The sequence below is a fragment of the Marasmius oreades genome, chromosome 5 (genome assembly GCF_018924745.1).
Source record: "Marasmius oreades isolate 03SP1 chromosome 5, whole genome shotgun sequence".
NCBI classification, from domain to species: domain Eukaryota; kingdom Fungi; phylum Basidiomycota; class Agaricomycetes; order Agaricales; family Marasmiaceae; genus Marasmius; species Marasmius oreades.
The window spans coordinates 707,087-725,161 of NC_057327.1; the positions used below are offsets into that span (position 1 = coordinate 707,087).

The window sequence follows — 18,075 nt, forward strand, 5'->3', positions numbered from 1 at the left end:
TTGATATATAATGATATTTTTTGGGTATATCTGTAGATATCAATAGGTATCACTGAGTATCAGCTGATTTCTCGTTGGGCATGAGTTCTCGCCGCTTCATAAGAGGATTCAGCTTTATTGCTGTCGGTCTGTTACTGTGTGCCTGTGGGGCCGTCTTCCATCCCAATCTCCAACGCGATCCTACGGAACTGCGAGTGGAGGAAGTGAACGAGTTGCATGGGCAGGTCAGAGAATGGAATGAAGAGTCATGGGTAAACGTGAGTTCGTGCTAATTACTTGTCCTATCGTCATCTGTACTAACCAAAATGTATCCTTGGGGTAGATAAAACCCTCGAATGACCTTCGATGGATGGATTGTTATCCTGGTGGATTCCAATGTGCTCGTTTACTGGTACGCTTATCAGTTTTTTTTTCCGTGTAATTCACCTTGAACTTTTCACAAGGTCCCTCTGGACTACAACAACCCCGGAAAAGACACGGCAGCAATCGCACTCGTTCGTCTGCCAGCTAGCGTACCAACCAACAGTTCAGAATATCTTGGTCCCATCTTATTCAATCCAGGAGGTCCAGGAGGGAGTGGTGTAGATCTTGTCAGGGCGTTGGGAGCGAATTTCACATCGGTCTTGGGCGACCAGTTTGATATCGTTGGATTTGACCCTCGTGGCGAGTTACATCTCGGTTCTACTATCATTCTGATCCTCATTTTTTTGCGGTCACAGGCGTATCCCGGTCAACTCCACGTGTCTCGTTCTATGAATCACGCGTCGAGAGGAAACTGTGGGCCACGGCTGGCGTCGGAGAACTCAATCATTCAGCCATAACAGTCGGAAGTTCATGGGCTCGAAATAAGATTACGGGGCAGCTAGCTGTGGAGAGGGATCGGAACGTTTTGGCTCATATTAACACGGATCATACTGCTAGAGATATGTTACGGATCACCGAAGCTCATGGAAGAGAGAAGTTGCAATATTGGGGTTTCTCGTCAGTGTTCCAGGTTGATCCAAACGATGAGTTTCGCTGACTTGTCACTGACCCATTTATTGGCAAAGGTACGGAACCGTCCTTGGGTCTACCTTTGCTGCTATGTTCCCCGTAAGTACTATTCATTCATGAATGGTTATTGATTATTACCCCCATTGAGACCACCTATGATAGGACAAAGTCCACCGATTAGTTATTGACGGGGTTGTTGACGTATCAGACGACTACTACACCAGTAAGTAATGCTCTATCACCCACCCAAAGTACAACTTAACCTCCGACCCCTCAAGCCAAATGGACAACGAACCTCCGAGATACCGACAACGTCTTGCAGTGGTTCTTCAAAGACTGCCTCAAAGCCGGTCTGGAAAACTGCGCATTCTACGAACCCTCGATCGAAGCCATGAACACCAAACTCAACGACTTGTACTCTGCCATCATCCACTCTCCCGTTTCCGTCAAAACCAACTCCTCTTACGGCATAGTCGATTATGCACGGGTACGATCAACGATCTTTAGGGCGTTTTACAAGCCTTTTGCGATATGGCCCATGCTGGCGACTGGGCTACAGGACCTAGTGGACGGGAATGGAACGGCGTTATACAATATCCTGGACAACTCACGCTTCCGGTGCTCTTGCGATCCACTGGAACATGCGTTTGATAGTGTTGAGGATGCGACGACGGCTATTGCATGTAATGATGGGGATCCGATTCCGTCTGGTCTGGAAGATGCTTTTGAGCATTATAGAGAGGTTTTGAGGGTTTCGGAGTGGGGGTCTGTTTGGGCAGGTATTAGAATGACGTGTGGGGGTTGGTCGCCGGATATTCCCAAGACACAGTTCCGAGGTACGCAGCGCTAGCTTTTCTTACTCTTTCTTTGTTTTCCCTTGCAAGAGCGCCTGGATGATAATCCCTCGCTTGATTTTAGGGCCCATCGTTGGGAACACTAGTTTTCCGCTCTTGCTTATCGGTAATACTGCTGGTACGTTGTAGCAGCCTAGAGTGTTTCTTACCATGTTCGCCAAGCTGACGGACTCCGACACTAGATCCGGTTACACCTCTATGGGCGTAAGTTTTCGTTAAGGTCAAAAGCCCTCCTCGATTGACGACGGCTGGAACAGTGCACACAAAGTTTCCAAAGGATTCCCTGGATCTGTTGTTTTATCCCAAGACTCTGCCGGAGTAAGTTTCGAAGCTTGCATTTTTAAACCCCTTTTCCTTACAGAACACCCCACCCCTCAGCACTGCTCACTATCTGCACCTTCCATCTGCACAGCTCGTGCTGTTCGAGAATACTTTGTGAATGGGACTTTACCGAAAGATGGGACAATCTGTCCTGTCGTTGGCACGCCGTTCGTTCCCAGTCCGGAAAAAAGACTTGGAGGCGCTGATTCCCCGGTTGTTGATTCTGGGAGTCAGAATCAGGCCCCGCTCGGGTTGGATACGGAAGAGCAAGATAGGGGGCTTTTGAAGGCTTTGGAGGGTCTTACGAGATTCAGACTTGGTGGAGAGCATGGATTCGGAACGACGCCACCGCTTCATGTTTAGAAAAAGGCCCCGATTCTTTTGAGGCGGCGACTCCTTGAAACTTATCTTGCGTTTCATCAAATCGTAACTCTCCCCATCTCCCTCTTTGTTCGTTGGCAGTCAGGAATTTGAATACTCGTCATAAAAATGGCCATGATGTTACTCTAATCTACAACTCCATTTTATCTTCTTTCTCCCACCCAGGGTTCTTCTTGAGAATCACGAAGCCTTCCAGATTATGAGTATAAGGAATATGCTCCTCAGTACCAAGTTCGGCCCGTTCCGTTGTTCCAAGCCGCACTGGTGTCTGATGTGTTTGGAAACCTGATATTGTTCGAGGTTTTCCAGCTTGTCCGACTACATCCACAGCCTCAAATAGGAAAGAGCAACAAATTAGACATCAACTAACTAGAGGATGACATATATACTAACCTGCCCGACACGGACCGTCACCGCGAGGTTGTTGAGTTCCTCATCGAGGGTTATCATGAATCGTGGAGACATGGCGTTGACGAGGAAGTACAGCATCCAATGATGCCTATCGAGCACAACTGCAAGAGAAATGTATTAGTATCGTCATAACATAGCTACAACGATAGGGATACTTACATCCTTTAGCATCAGTGAACGCAGTCAGAACAGCTAATAGACCTGCAACTGCAGGTTTGTGCATGATACTCCGATCCTGATAGAACGGGTTGACGCCGATCGTCCCTTTACCCATGTGCAGGAGACCTTGCGCTATTCGCACCATAAATAAGCAGTCGGGTTCCTTGTAGTAGTAACCCGCGAGTTGCCGAAGCATTTGGGCGAGACGAGCGTTGTTAGATCCAGCTCCAACCATCCCCATGGCGAAGATAGCGTTGATAGCAACCCCTAGATCGTTGTCGTGACTGTATTTCGAAAGCGTGTCGAGAATAGGAAGTTGAGGATTCGAAGCGCTTACGAGGCCTATCGCAAGGGGTACGGCTTTGCGAATCACGGGTTCGCCGTAATGCATCTGTAGAGACGAATTGAACGAGCAGAAAGAGCGACAGAGATATGGTATACACACCAGGTGATTAAACTGTCTTAGGGACATTTGCGAGCCGATGTCCTCCCCCATAGATATTAACGCCACAGCGATGACAGCAAATGCCTGGAATGTATCGTCTTGCTTCTTAGGTTCCTCTTTTTCCTTGTTCTTATCCTCCTCTCCTTCTTTTTTCTCTTCTTTTTTCTCGTCTTTCTTCTCTTTATCGTCTTCTTTTTCCTTGGGAGGGACAATATGCTCATCGCACGCATGTAGCATCTTTTGCACCCTCAAAACGTTAGTGGTACCTGCAAATGCACATGCTTCTACAAGAACTTGAGCTGTCTTTGATACCGGGTGTTCGATCGCCTTCAGCGTCTCCAAGGTGGCATCCGATGCGTCCTGTTGACCTGTCAACGTAAAGACATAAGCGATTATTGTTGCACGAAGACCAGTTACGAATAACACACCGAGGTACAACAGTCCCAATCCAAGTGCCAAAAATCTAGCCCATTTCTCCTCCAACCCTTTGTCTTCTCTTTCCGCTCGCTCCATCAGCGCCTGTAATATAGTACCCGTGACGTCGCCGTTCTCCGATCCGACAAAGACAAATCCAAGAGCAAGGGCAGCCAAGCTGACAATCTCCATGCTCGCGCCATCATCAGCAACGAGCGGTAGAAGCAAGGCCAGAACCTCCTCCCGCTGAGAACCTGCGTAGGCCATCCCTAGTCCCATAATGGCACCTGTCTTGAGAGGAACGGACTTGTTTTCGACGTGTTCGCTCAGCAAGGCGAGCGCAGCGTCAGTTTCGGTGCGGACGGAAGAGTTGACGATACCAGTCGCGAGATAGCAGCCTGCCTGGTTAATAATAGTATGAGCAGGATTCAAGGGGTCATGGGGTCGGATTACCTTGATATACTCCTCAGCAGAATAGGAATACTTGTCGATATGGGTCAGACCCATATCGACATCCCAAAGCAGACTGAGTCCGAGAGATGCTGCTGCGCTCATCATTCCTGTTGATGAAATGGAAGAATTAGTGCAACAACGCGACGTTAGATAACAGACACTCGCCATGATCCTTGTTCTTGTATATCCAACTATTTCCTTCCTCAGCCTCTACCATTAGTTTGTCGTTTCCAAAGCCGGCATTAACGAAGGCGTTTACAAACGTAGATGCGAGGTTGCCCCGAGCCGAATCGACATTTGAGGTTCCTGACCGTAATAATTAACACAGGCGCCGAGGAGCTGCGGTTGGGTGAAACTCACGAGTATTCTCCAAATGAGATTTGTAGACGTCTTCGAGACTTTTGGGATCCGCAACGCCCATTTCCTTGCCAAACTCTCGGAAAGATGCGCTTAGCCGTGTGTTACTGAGACACTCCATCAAGTCCTCTGGCAACTCCTCTTCTTCACCATCTGGATTTTCTTCTCCACTTGCTCGTAGCCATTCTATAGGAGTCTGAGCACGGGCAATGATGAACGCCAGTTGCCTTTTCATGGCTCTGTAATCCATCTTAGCTTGTGAAGGCGGAAAATCGAAGGGAGACATACGGGTTACCAGCAGTCTTGAAGACCTCTCTCACGGAATTCCTGTCGTTCAGACGGATAGCGGTACAGATTGCCTCAGGGAATTTTTGGAATTTCATGTAGACTTTGTACATGGTTTGTAGGAATGCGATGTCATCTGGTGGCGGAAGGAAACTTACACACCTAGAAGAAAAGGCCTATCAGAGGGCAGCTGGCGCTCAAAAAATGTGCACGTACCGAGACATGTACTGGCATACCCGGTCATACGTATTAGCGTCGACAAGTTCCACAATGTCACCGATCATTTCCAGCTCTTGTAATAGATCGACAGCGTCCGGCTCTGCGTTATGTTGAAGCAAAAATATCGAACATTGTTTCGCAAGTTCACGGAGGACTTCGATGGTCCCCGGAAGCTTCAATCCTTGAGACTTCCCAGATTCAGTGGTCGCAGGTTCATCCTCGTCGTGTTCTTCTCTGTATTCGAATTCTTCACCCAGTTCAGCGGCAAGATGTCGTACGTATTCGTGACCCCAGTTCCCTGGGTCAGCGAGAGGCGAGTCGAATGGTCTCATCGAGGCTGAGAGAAGACGGTAACGCAGGGTACCTCGCGGTTCGGTGTCCGAATAAGTCATGGCCAGGACAGATAAAATATCGGCGAAAAGGCTCTAGAGAGAGCTGATGAGAAGAAACGTGCAGTAGATGGTCCTATCACCAACTCACCTTGTCGTCAGAAGCTGGCCATGTCTCGTATAAAGCTTGAAGATCAGGATAATGTGGGCGAAGGAATTTCAATGGTTTTGGAACGGAAGTCATGGAAGAGGTGGAAGTGCGAATTAATGTTCTAAGTGTTTCTAATGCTGGCCTATAGAGATCCGTATTTGATTCCTAAAAATGAGTAAATACACCGATTGATCGTCTGAGAAAATACACGGTTCTCTACCTTGAGTCTTTCAACAAGCATTTCTAGTTCTGAGCGCAGCTGAAGATCCTCCTCTGACTTAGAATTATGAAAACGTTTCATTATCGATCTATATCTCAATTGTATTGAGTACGTACCAGCTCGTCGCCCTCAATTTCTTTTCCATCCTTGCTATCCTTCTTGCCATCCTGTGCAGAGGTAGAAGAGCCTTCTTGCTTATCAGATTCCTTTTCTTTCTTTTTGGGATCCTCCGAGGTAACTTTAACAGCAAACTCTGTCGACTCCGGCATAGTTATTTGAGAAATGAGAAAGGATGGAAGTGTTATTTAGGGTCAAAGACGCGACGCGCGTCGCTGATGGTATTTGTATTAGGGACCAATGCCAAACAAAGATTCCGTCGTTCCCATTGCAATTACGACAGCGACGAACATCTCAACAATTTTCATTACGACTGCTGAACGTACACGAATTTCTGGTTGCAACGGCTGGTTCTGAAGCGCTACTTAGGCGTCAACTACAGGTCTGACGAGGCTAGGTTTTGAGGATGGCCGATAGTGTTCAAATCACAATTCCAGGTGATGCATTTTCATTCTATTTCCTGGATCACGTCTAACTATTCTTCACATTATAGACCTCGGAGACGACGACTTTGGAGGCTCCAGCACGACGCCATTCGGTCGATCTGGAAATGCTTTCGGATTTGGTTCAGGGGGAGGATCGTTTGGTCAGGCGAATCCTTTCAGTGCTGGATTGGGCTTTGGACCACCGGAGGAATCTCCAACTCTTATGACGCCAATACAAGGTCCAGATCGCAGTGAAAGAAGTTACTTTGCCACTCATAGTCGAGGTGATTCGGTCACTTCAGTCGAGTCGACTGGCTCCAATTCAACCCGGTTTGCCTATCCAAACCGCTCCCAGACTTCGTTTACGACTTCGACACCCTCATCTACGCATGCGTCAACAGGATTTTCAAAGAAGACTTCCTTTGCATCCATACGAAATGCATTCAAGAGTGGGAAAAGTTCTGAGCCACCTCCGCTTCCTCATTCAGATATCTTGAAGGGGGCATTCAATATGTCGACGTCTTCTTTGAATAGTGCAAATCCGCCAATGCTAACCCTAAGAGGTCCTTTGACAACCAGCTCTCCTTTTGCTCGTCCTTCCACACCGTCAGATGGGAGGTATCGAACTACCCCCAAGAAGGGTCACGATCAAGCCAAATCGTATCATTCCCAGTCAGGTTCGATCTTCCACATCTCGGACGGGGGAAGCGATGGCCATGGTCACCCTTTCTCTCTCTCACCGCCTCCTGTTCCACGTGTCCCCAACGGCTTCGGCGACATCAATGGACGTGATACACCGTCAGTTCCTGAGCCCGACGATGACAAGGTCGACATCAATCCGAAGACCCCATCAGATTTTGCTCTGCATGCTGTTTTTATGCGGTTCGCCACATCTGCCGAAGCCAAGATCGATACGTTCCTTAGACAAGCGCTAGTGAGTGAATTAAAGTTTGCCCTCTAATAGCACTGAAAAAAAAATCATTTTCGAAAGGAAATAGACCCCCCTCTACCAGACTTTATGGGTCCGGGAACAGACCCAAAATTCGATGATGTTCTCAAATCCTTAGGGCAGATTGCTCATAAAACCGCTAAGCCAGTGCTTGATTCCATCATGCGGTGGAGGCGGTCTCAGCTGGAGAACGTCGGTTCTGAATTCATACGATTCCACATGTCACAATCAGGTCCTTCACATATAATATCCTCTAATAACTCTACAAGCATTGCTACCAACACATTATCGCACATCAACCCATCTTCCGGGCACGTACGGGTAGTACGCACGCACGATGTCCCTGGACTGTTGAACGAGCGGAAAAGTTTGGCCGCAATTTACATTATGTGTCGCGCATTGATTGCCGTAGTGCAGACGCTTGGGAAGGATGCTATTGGGGAAGACATGGGCTACACCTTGGAGAAGACAACATTCGATCAGTTCAGAAAACCGGATCTGAAACTTCTTATGCAAAGTAATAATCATCGAACGAATGCAGAGCTCTCAGCAGCTCTTTTGGGTCATTTGGCTAATATTAGGTGAGGTGTTTTCTCTTGTTGACCGCGGTGCATTCCCTCTGACTCGGCATCCTCAGATTTGTCAGTGTGACTGATAGATTTTTGGCCGAACTCAAATCAGTAGCTCTCGGACAGGTCCCCAAGGATCTAGACATGAAGTACCAAAATCTCGTACTTGGTTTGAAGCATATTAAGATCAAGGTGAGCAGGAGTCCTTCCCAGTCCATACCTGTGCTAATCACCTTGCCAGGTCTGGCCTCCAGAGGCATTTGAAGAAGGCGCCGAATTCATGGAGTCTTTATCGAAATCATTCGCACATGCTCATGGACATCGACTTAAGTTTGCTTTTGCTGAAACGCTGGTGCAGATTCTTCATCCAATTGGCCAGGTAACCTTCCATAGGAGTGACTGTAAGGGTTGAGTTCTCAACGATTGTTTTGTAGACCGCGCAAGCTGAAACGAACAATCCGATGTGGGCCAAAGCGATTGAGGCCATATATCCGAAGGCCAGGGAGATGTCTACAAAGCCGCGTTATTGGAATGTTGCATTCCCCTTGGTAATCACGACTTTGTGCGTGTCACCAGAGAATTATTTTCGGAAATATTGGTTAGCTTGCTTTGAGAGTGCTTTGACGAAGCTTAAGGTGTGAAATACGAAGATTAGACATATTCGTTTACTCATAGCCCACAGGAAAAATCTCTCCGCATACCCTTAATGAATGGGTTGATGCGTCTCATCTGGACGTATCTATATCGATGTCCTGAATCAGCATCCACGACAGCAACGAAGCTTGATAGCCTTCTGAAACATTTCTTCCCCCCAAATCGCTTATCCGTCCACGCTAGCGACGAACATCTTGAACCCTTCATATTCATCACTCATTTCGTTCTATCTCGTCACTTCGATTACGGCCGCGACCTTTGTTTAGAGCTAATGCAAGAATCTGCCATCAACTCACTCCACCAAGCCAACGGCAACGTCGTAAACGCATTTGCACCGGAACGCACTGCAATCGCCGTTCAAGCCTTCCTGCTTTCCCTTCACGCCCTGGAACGGGAGTCTCCTACCCCAGCCTGGCCATCAAATCCTGACTTCTTCGCGCACGCTTCCATTGACGACTATCCCTCCTCCTCCGACTTCGTCCCTCCTTCTCTCCTCATGAAGTCTATCATTCAGGAATCTTACGATCGTTGTGGTTCACTTCTCGCTATCATCGCAAACCATTGCAACGCAAATATTGGACACATGTCTGTGTTTGACGATCAGTGGTCACTGTCCCGGATGCCCAATCTAGCGTACGAGGAGAGCCACAACTTTGTTGTACGAAAGCATCCGGAGGGCGTGAGCGTAGCTTATAACTCAATCTTTTCATCGCAAGTAAGCATGCTTCAGACATGTTTCAAGTCATGGCCAAGACTCCTGCACCAATCATTACCTGTGGGCGACGCTATCGATATGCTTCTGAAGGGAATTATCCACGTGGAGCCTATGATTGGAGAAGCAGCTAGAGACGCGTTGAAAAGGTTCTTGGGTGACCCAGCTCATTCGTTGCTAGTGGTCTCAAGGTTCACTCTTTTCCTTTTCCATCCTCAGAGGATATCACAGGAAGGAACCGGGAACAAACTGATTTTCGAGTCACGTATGCTATTGGATCTCTGGGTTAGTGCAGTGGATGGATGGATTAGATCATTGCTGAAGATGGACGTTGAAGCATTCGCGGAGCAGGAGGACGAGCTTAGTGAGCGGTGCCAAGAAGTCGAGGCCGGAGCGTTGTTCCTCATGTCTCATGAGAATAAGGACATCCATATGGCAGGTGTACAAGTAATTCGTATATTGGGGCTGCTACTGGAGCATCTATCGCCAGAAGATCTAGCTAGTCCGTCAGAACTTCCCCAGACTTTCTTGCCGTTTGTGGAGAAGTTCCATAGAGGTGGTCGAGATTCATCTTGCTTGGAAGGTTACGAGGAGTTACTGGAGAAACCAGAGCTCATTCGTTTAGAGCAGTGGAAACAATCCAAGAGGGTCGACAATGTGCTTCGCATCGCCGACAGCTCAAATGACAAAGATCGCATCCTGTGGAAATCCGTGTTCCCGTCGTTCATGCAAACGTGTATGCGCTATCCGGCTCCAAATCTTGGGGTCTTCCGAGATGCTCTCATTGCGGCTGCGACCAGGTATCATCCCACAATATCCCATCTGGCTGGACTGAGTAGTAGGTTACCTGCCGGGCGTACACTATCCGGACACGAAAAAAACGGGCTTAGATTGGTTGAAAATAATCGAATGCTCATTGATCAATGGACGATATGGGTTCATATCCTCTGTGCTACCGCAACTTTGCCAGAGACATCACGCCCTACACTAACTCAGATTGGCCGTGAACACTCCCGCGCACCCTCCTCTGACACAAACTTTGAACGCGAGCGTTTGTCGACTAGTCGCGGCCTTTTCAGGTATCTGACTCCCTTCCTGGACTCGGAGTACACACTCTTCAGAGACGCTGCCGTGATCTGCATCAGCTGCTTTCCGGTTGATGCATATCCACAACTCTTGGAAGATTTGAGTCTCCTTGCAGGCCGGCAATTCTATGACGATCCTCGAACAAAGACAGGCTTAGCCAATACAGCGGAGCAAGGTCTGGGAATCCTCTCCGCTAGACCATTGTACGTCGACCCACAAAGCAAAATGAACAACATCGCCGGTGAAAGGCTGCGACGCCAAGAGCGACTTCATTCGGCTGTTGCTCGTATCTATTACTTGACGTCTGTCAATCTGAAACACCAACGGTCCGCTGGACGTCAAGCTGCACTTTCGAATGTGCTCAAGTTTGTGCGAAACACTCAGAGTTTCCTGACTACACCCGAAATGAGGGATAATCACACCCTGCAACGATTGAGGCGGTATTTCTGTGGCACTGTCGAACGACTGTTTGATGGTCTTGGGACCCTGAAGGATTCTGATCGGTTTATACCATCCAATATGCACCTTTCACTTTACCGCCTGTGTGAAGAGTGGTGCCAGTTCGGACCTCAGCCCGAGAGCGTCAAGCAACGGCTTGTCTACATGCAGAAGATGGCGGCAGCTGAGACTTCAGGTGGAAGTGATACTGCAATGGAACATTTCCAAGAGGAAACTCTCCTTCTGTCATATGCCGCGGTGGGTGCTATGTCGACACTTTGCGTCAGTTCATCTTTCCCTTCGTTTCGGTACGATTGCTGAATCTTGTTAAAAAAGCACAAAGCCTTTGCTCCGCCAGGTGTTTCTTCCGGTTCGCCAACGAACAACCACAGTCCTGACCATTTCAAGCCGTTGACTTCCAGTAACCTTCTGGAACGATTGAGCGCAATATTGTCGTCTTCACATCCCCCCACACAGGAACGCGGCAAGTGAGTAAATTTTCTGATATATTTGTCTCTTGTTTCCTTAATATCGTCATCAGGCGGGCGCTAAAATCGATATTGCTGGTCAATACTTCAGATAGAGTCCTTCTGGAAGAAACTTTACGTCGAGCGATCGTGAATAGTGACGAGTCGGACAGCAGTAATCAACGGATCTTTGAAGTCCTCTCCGACCTTATCTGCTCGACAGAAGGACATGGTTTCACCTTCGCACAAATAGCTTCCTTGTCACTATCAAACTTGTGTCACCCTTCATCAAAGACACGACGAGAAGCGTTCAACATGCTGGAAACCATACATCACCAGGCTGGCGGGTTGTTGACTATGTCGCAATTTGAGGCCACGATCGGAAGCGCTGTGACTGGTGCCTTCGTCAATTCCCATCGACAGGTAGCGGAATTTCTTGCTGGAGAGCACCCTTGTGAAGCGACTGCCATCTTAGGACAGCTAGCCGGTTGGCTGCCCAGTATCTCACCCACATCAACTGTGATGACAATGTTACTTCTCCAAAGTATCGAATACTGGATTCCCAATATAGAGCTCATGACAGAGGATAGGACTTGCTTGTCGGAACAAGGGCATCTAACACTGTACCACTTGATGGCGTTGACCCTCCGCTATGGCCAGAGTCACCCAGAGCAGATATTGGTACTATGGATGCGCTTGGTGGAACCTCCAAATCAGTCTAATGGGCATGCAGCTGTACGATTCTTGTTGGAGCAGTCGCACAAAGTAGGTAGTACCGTTTTCATTGACAGTGCAGCGAATATTGTTGCCTGTATCTGCCAATCTGCAGCGGGTCGAGAGATATTTCAAGAAGTGTGTTCCGTCATTGAACCAGCACGAATGCTCCCCACTATTGAGCACAAACTCACGTTTCCTGATGCTCGTGACATGGAGATATGGTCAGAACTTGATGCTTTATTCGTGGATGGGAGACCTCGTTTGGCTTTGGGGTCTGCTCAGTTTGCGTTGCTGTTCCTCGCCGATGTGACCTTACCGAGGCAGTGGGAACTCGTTGAACAATTACCGGTCCTCCTTCATGCTCTCTTTACCCACCTCGATAATAGAGTCGCCTATGTCCGTTTACGCGCTCGCTGGATGCTCTTCCAACTGTTGCGGTCTTGGGCACCCGGTTATGACGAACTTCCTGATCGCTCGAGTTACCCAAATCGTTCTGTGCTGAAAGACGAGTTGGCCGGGCTGGAGTTACAGGCTGAAGATATGTTTTGGAAGGAGGATGAAAAGATCTCCGAGATTGAAGAGAAAGTAAGATGGCTCGCCTCGCGAGTCATCATCTTCCTCGAGCCACTTTGTCCTACCATTCGTGAGAAGTGGGGTACATTAGCTTCGGAGTGGGGAGCATCTTGTTCTATTCGATCGGTCGCTTTCCGTTCATTGCAGATCTTTAGAGCTCTATCGCCACGAGTAAAGATGTTGCAGTTGGCCCTATTGCTCGGCCGCTTGTCGAACACTATCTCTGCGTCAGACGATAGTGTGAAGTCTTTCGCAACAGAAATCATTCTTACCCTCAATGCCATGGTCTCCTCGCCTAATTTCGACATGACATTGCTCCCGCAGATTTTTTGGTGTGCATGTGGGGGGTTATCTACGACGATCGAGCAGGAATATAGTGAAGTCCTGAATTTATTGGAGACCGTTTTGACTAGAGTCGACTTCGATGATCCGGCAGTGGTTGAAGCCCTGATTTCATACCGACCTTTAGATTGGAAGGGAACAGACTCTCTTCAACAAAATTTATTGGCTGGTTTGAGATCGTCTGCGACTTCTAAAGCTACCCTCAGACTTCTTCAACACCTTACATTCTACAGAGATAGTCGGCTCATCGATGCTAGTGATGGTCGAGTGCGCGACTTATATACACTATCCCTTCCATGGTGCCTGTATGCCATGATGCCCGAGCAATCGGTTGACGAGTCCCTCCGCCAATTCGCAGAGAACATTGGTAGCCTCGCCAAGGCCGAAGGTCGTACCTCCATCCACAAGATCATGACTTCATTTGCGAAAGGTCACTTCCGAACCCGGGATGACTTTCTCCGCCAATCGGTGTCCAGTCTTCGGGAACATTACGGTCTCAATTATTGGACCGAAATCACCACCCTTCTCATAGGTCTAGTTTTGAATCAAGAGCGATGGTTGCGCATCCAGACAATGCAAGTTCTGAAAGTTCTCTTCCAACAAAGAGAAACCAGAAACCCACTCGAACTCCTCGGCTCGGAGTTACTAATGCCGTTACTACGTTTGTTGGAGACCGATCTAGCATCTCAAACCTTGGATGTTCTTGAGGAGCCGATGACAATGTCTGGTGGACTAGCCGCAAAACATGTCTTGCGGATGAGCATGCATACACGGACTCTTCCTACTCCCAAGGACGTGGACTCGTGTGCAACCATATTCGGAGTTCCAGAGGAATCCGGCTGGTGCGTCGTAAAAGTCGATGAAATGCGCCAAACGTGTCGTGCTAATATCGAAGGTGTCTTTGACACGTGCTCCATACCATCTCGACCGTCTCGTATCGAGTTCGAACCAGAAGAAATGGAAGCGCTCGCATCCAATACCCCTATCGAGGAGGAGAGAGAGGACCTTGGTGGGCTCGTGCAGAATCTCCATGATCTCACAACTTTCTTCCAAGACGGAAAATCGAAGCCCCAGCTCTCTTCCATGCCCAATATAAGGCTTGAAGCTCGCGTTGCGGCCATTCTTGCCAAATCTACGGCGAACGACACTGTCAACGATGTTCCTCCGACTCCCTTTGTCGATGTCTTCCACGTGGGTGCGGCAATGTCGTCGGATGAAGAAGACTCGGATTCAGATTCGCCTGCGAGTGTTTCCGACGACGACGCGTTCTGTTTTGATTCTCCCTCTACCTATTCGAGTGCTCCCAACGGTTCTCGTCTGCATTCTTTTCGTTGAATTGTCTAATTCCTACTCGCGGAACTTCTTGACTAGCTTTCTTTTTGTTTCTTTTTGGTTCAGTACTCTCTCAAACATCGTACTTCTTCAACTCATATTCAGTCCTGCATACGCATACTGTACACTATTTTGTATTTTTACAACTATCAGTTATCGCAACTTGGTCGCATACCGGTACAGACAGTCAGTATCACTGTAATGTAGTTTAAGGATCTATCTATATCGAATCTTAGAATTTTTCCTCAGCCTAATCATCTTTGACCTTTACTGCGAATGATTAGCTGAATACGTGAGTCAGATATCGACCACTGTGCGCCTTACGCTGTCTTCTCCATCTTCATCACTTGTTTCACGAGTAACCGTCGAGAGAATCCAGGGGTCTCGATGATACATCCTGGTCGAAAATATTTTGTTACGGTATATAAGTATACGTACGTACCTAAGGTATACTAATTCTCCGCTATGTAGTAGTCAACCCCAACCATGTAATCTAAAACAAATCAAACATCGACGAAAGCGTACGAACAATAACTTGTGTAGAAGAAACTTAGGGGAGGGTTTGCAGTGCAGATAACATCGATGACAAAAAAGCCACAGGATAGATATGTGGTCCGGGATGGCAACGGGCGGGAAGTTGAAGGATAGGATGAGGGTTCGAATACCATTGGGACATCAACGAAACGAATAATTACAACATAAAAAAGGAGGAAAACAGAGTACACATTATACTTTTCCATTTCCTTTGCGTCCATTGCATGCTATGTGAGAAATTGGTGGACATGAGGAGTAGTGTGGGATGAAGAAAAGGATGATTGCGATAGAACAGTAACAGATGCTGAAATGAGTTGAAGTTTGCAGGTGTGATGAAGGGAATTGAAGCGAGATAGCTTGAACGTGTCGACACGATCAGATGTAGGATGAAATGGGTTATGATTCATATGTCATCTGCAGAGCAACCAGTTCCGCCTCGTCCTGGTCTGCCTGTAGCTCTTCCTCTGCTCGCAAAGCTCGTATTTCTGCCTTGAGCCCCGGTAACTCAGCTGTAAGGTCGACCTGCGTGCCTTCTATCCATCGCTGTAACGCCCATCGTCTCAAATATGTGCTAACCTAAAGGGGGGGGGCATCAGCGACGTTGATTGAAAAACGGTCAATTTACCTTGAGGTACCGCTTACGTGCATACTTGCGGTAGAATGATTCGTGCTTGATGGGTTTTAGGACGTAGTTTAACATTAGGTTGGCGGTGGGCAACAAGGCGCTCTCGGTGTATGAAGAATAATGCGCCAAGTTAGGAGTCTAATAATAGGTGAGCAAGCTATCTACAGTTATCCAATACAATACTTACCCATGTCTCGTTACCGATGGTAAGCCTCGCCAACCACATTGCTGCTGCCGCCAACAAACTGGGAGGAGTGGCGATGAGTCTCCATTCTAAACAAGCGATTTCCAGGAGGTATTTCGCCAGTGTCCTTGCCTTAACGTTATAGTCATCGGCTTTGCTGACACGACGTAAGAAGTGAACAGGATTGGCAAAGTTGACGTTCCAGTCCAGTGTCTTGAGAATATACTTTTCTGCATTGAACACGTCAGATAGCGTATAAGAAGATTCTGTTTGAGCCAAGAACTCCTGCGCTGAGGGGCAGAGGATCTCCTCGACCTTAGCGGCGATGAACATGCAAGTGATGCCAACCAGCTGTAGGCGTGCTAGCGATACCACTCTTGCAGAAAGAAAGCGGTCGATAAGGTTGAGACAAAGGAACAGGGTTTCGGGGAGAAGACGAAAACGCTCTTGCAGTTCAATCAGCCAATCGGAGAGAATGCCTCGCATTGACCAATGAAGATCCTTTTGGTTCGCTATATAGTTGGGATTCGGCATAGTAGCAACCTGGAAGATGATGAGTATCAACGGAAACAGAATGAGTTACACTTCTCTCATACCTCGATCTGCCTGAAATACTTGAATATATCGACGACATACTCGCTCACCATAAGAGGATCACCGGTATCATCCGCATCCAAATCAACCCATTCACTGCCGTTCGGATCCGCTTCCGGTTCATCCACCAAACCGAGTGCCTGCTCGTTGAAAGGGTCATCGAGATCATCTTGTGCTTCAACGACTTCCGGTACATCCGACGTTCTGGGTTTCTTGAAGACACGGCCGGCTTCAAGCTCGGCGTCGTCCATATAAGGACGGGAAAGTCGTACAGAGCATCGACTAGATTTAGGTAGATCGTTGGCGGCGGCGATTGATTTCCGAATGGTTAACGATGGAAGAACGGGCTGGGCGTTTCGAGTGGGAGGATCAACCATCATGGCGTTGTCGTCAACTTTCCGACCACCCTCGTCTTCCTTGGCAGCTTCGTTGTGTTCATCGTCCTTCGCCACCACGATCTTACTTCTTGTAGACTGACGAGTAGGTGCAACCGTACGTTGCAGCGGCTGACGACTACTTATCTTCGACTTGTTGATGACAACTCCGTCGAATTGCATTTTGCTTTCCTTGACCTTCCCTTTTCCTCCCGCACCTGTCCGATTATTCGTAACTAGAGTTGTGACTTCTCCAAGAGCTTCTCGTTTTCGTTTCGCCGCTGGAAGCTCAGCCTTGACCTCGCTGGTGGTAGCCGTCTTGGCCCGCGAAGCGGCGGTCGCACCGGTAGCTCGCACAAGAACGCCATTCGTCACGGCGTTTGAGGTAGAGGGGGGAAGTTTCGCGCGGTTGATTTTTGAAGGGCGAGCATTGGCGTTTTCAGGATCTTTTGCTGTTGCGGTACGAGTTGTCGTGCGCAACACGCGGCGTGTCTAGAGGTCGAGTAAATCAGAGGAACTCTGGAGAAAATATGTACACAGACAGGAACAGCAGACATTAATTTCAGTGCCTCTAAAGCTCGACCAGATAGAGAGGGGAAGAGAAGAACGAAACGAAGGGTGAAGGGTGAGAGCGGTAAGCAACTAGCAAGTGGCAGCCAAATGGAACTACTTCTAAACATCACGTGGTGGCGTCCAGTAGGACAAACAGGAGTAATCAATTTGAGCGCGAGTAACACGTGATGGCGTCGCGCAGTGACATCCTCAGCAAGCTTCAAGAATCGAACTGGAGTCGTGCTACGTGTTGTACTTATAGCTAGCTGGCATGATGGTCACTTGGGCTATGGTGGCGGGGATTTCTCTTTGATAATGCACGTCTACTACTGGTCCACATATATACCGTTGTGGTCAGTACTTCAAGTAAACACCTTTGTTCTCGGCAGACACAAAACCACCTGGCTAAAGTCTGATCGAGTGGTATCGCTTTGAAGGCTTCCGACCTCGACGACTTCGTATTCCATCTATGATCGGACGTGGTGCACCCCAGTCAGCCGCTGCTTTCTGTCGACCCTCTATCCCAGGCTGCGAAGCATCCGATCCTCATAGCCTCGCTCAATTCAACTGCGTTTGATAGAAGATTTGAGACAAATCGTATCCATTTGTTGAGGTGGTCAAGGAAGCTTTGAGACGATCTCCACAGCCTTCGAATTCTTGACATTTGCTTCTTTTTCGGTGCTACTGTTGTACACAGTAGAGAATGAAGTGCTTGAATTTAAATGAAGGTTAAGGGTTTGATGAAGGCTCAAACTTGAAGAGTGTAGATAGAAGCGAGCAGATTGATTAATACTACTGAGATAGGTTTGAGCTCTTCTATATGAGAGGAACTGTGCTGC

At 48.1% G+C, this 18,075-nt stretch overlaps 4 protein-coding genes across 4 annotated transcripts; 2 read left to right on the plus strand and 2 right to left on the minus strand.

The window, feature by feature from the left end:
* Nucleotides 1-28: 28 nt before the first annotated feature.
* Nucleotides 29-2,618, plus strand: E1B28_008285 (uncharacterized protein). The gene is made up of 11 exons (XM_043153070.1): nt 29-257; nt 323-391; nt 444-663; nt 720-981; nt 1,050-1,092; nt 1,156-1,216; nt 1,272-1,829; nt 1,912-1,965; nt 2,030-2,051; nt 2,105-2,165; nt 2,226-2,618. The coding sequence occupies exons 1-11, from the start codon at nt 81-83 to the stop codon at nt 2,529-2,531; spliced, it is 1,833 nt and encodes a 610-aa protein (XP_043008354.1). The 5' UTR covers nt 29-80; the 3' UTR covers nt 2,532-2,618.
* On the minus strand, nt 2,567-6,307 carry E1B28_008286 (uncharacterized protein). Its single transcript, XM_043153071.1, has 13 exons — nt 6,109-6,307; nt 5,993-6,049; nt 5,773-5,937; nt 5,290-5,717; nt 5,077-5,235; nt 4,792-5,027; nt 4,597-4,737; nt 4,432-4,538; nt 3,993-4,380; nt 3,565-3,932; nt 3,120-3,510; nt 2,943-3,061; nt 2,567-2,880 (listed from the first exon to the last, which is right to left on the minus strand). The coding sequence occupies exons 1-13, from the start codon at nt 6,259-6,261 to the stop codon at nt 2,680-2,682; spliced, it is 2,913 nt and encodes a 970-aa protein (XP_043008355.1). The 5' UTR covers nt 6,262-6,307; the 3' UTR covers nt 2,567-2,679.
* A 60-nt stretch (nt 6,308-6,367) lies between these two features.
* Nucleotides 6,368-14,625, plus strand: E1B28_008287 (uncharacterized protein). The gene is made up of 9 exons (XM_043153072.1): nt 6,368-6,546; nt 6,603-7,468; nt 7,526-8,064; nt 8,121-8,244; nt 8,294-8,431; nt 8,487-8,687; nt 8,735-11,224; nt 11,279-11,430; nt 11,484-14,625. Exons 1-9 carry the CDS (start codon nt 6,516-6,518, stop codon nt 14,374-14,376), a joined length of 7,434 nt encoding a protein of 2,477 aa, XP_043008356.1. The 5' UTR covers nt 6,368-6,515; the 3' UTR covers nt 14,377-14,625.
* Nucleotides 14,626-14,768: 143 nt separating this feature from the next.
* Nucleotides 14,769-17,364, minus strand: E1B28_008288 (uncharacterized protein; the record flags this gene model as incomplete). The annotated part of the gene is made up of 5 exons (XM_043153073.1): nt 14,769-15,483; nt 15,533-15,670; nt 15,720-16,259; nt 16,313-17,176; nt 17,227-17,364. 5 exons carry the CDS (start codon nt 17,362-17,364, stop codon nt 15,304-15,306), a joined length of 1,860 nt encoding a protein of 619 aa, XP_043008357.1. The 3' UTR covers nt 14,769-15,303.
* Nucleotides 17,365-18,075: the final 711 nt, after the last annotated feature.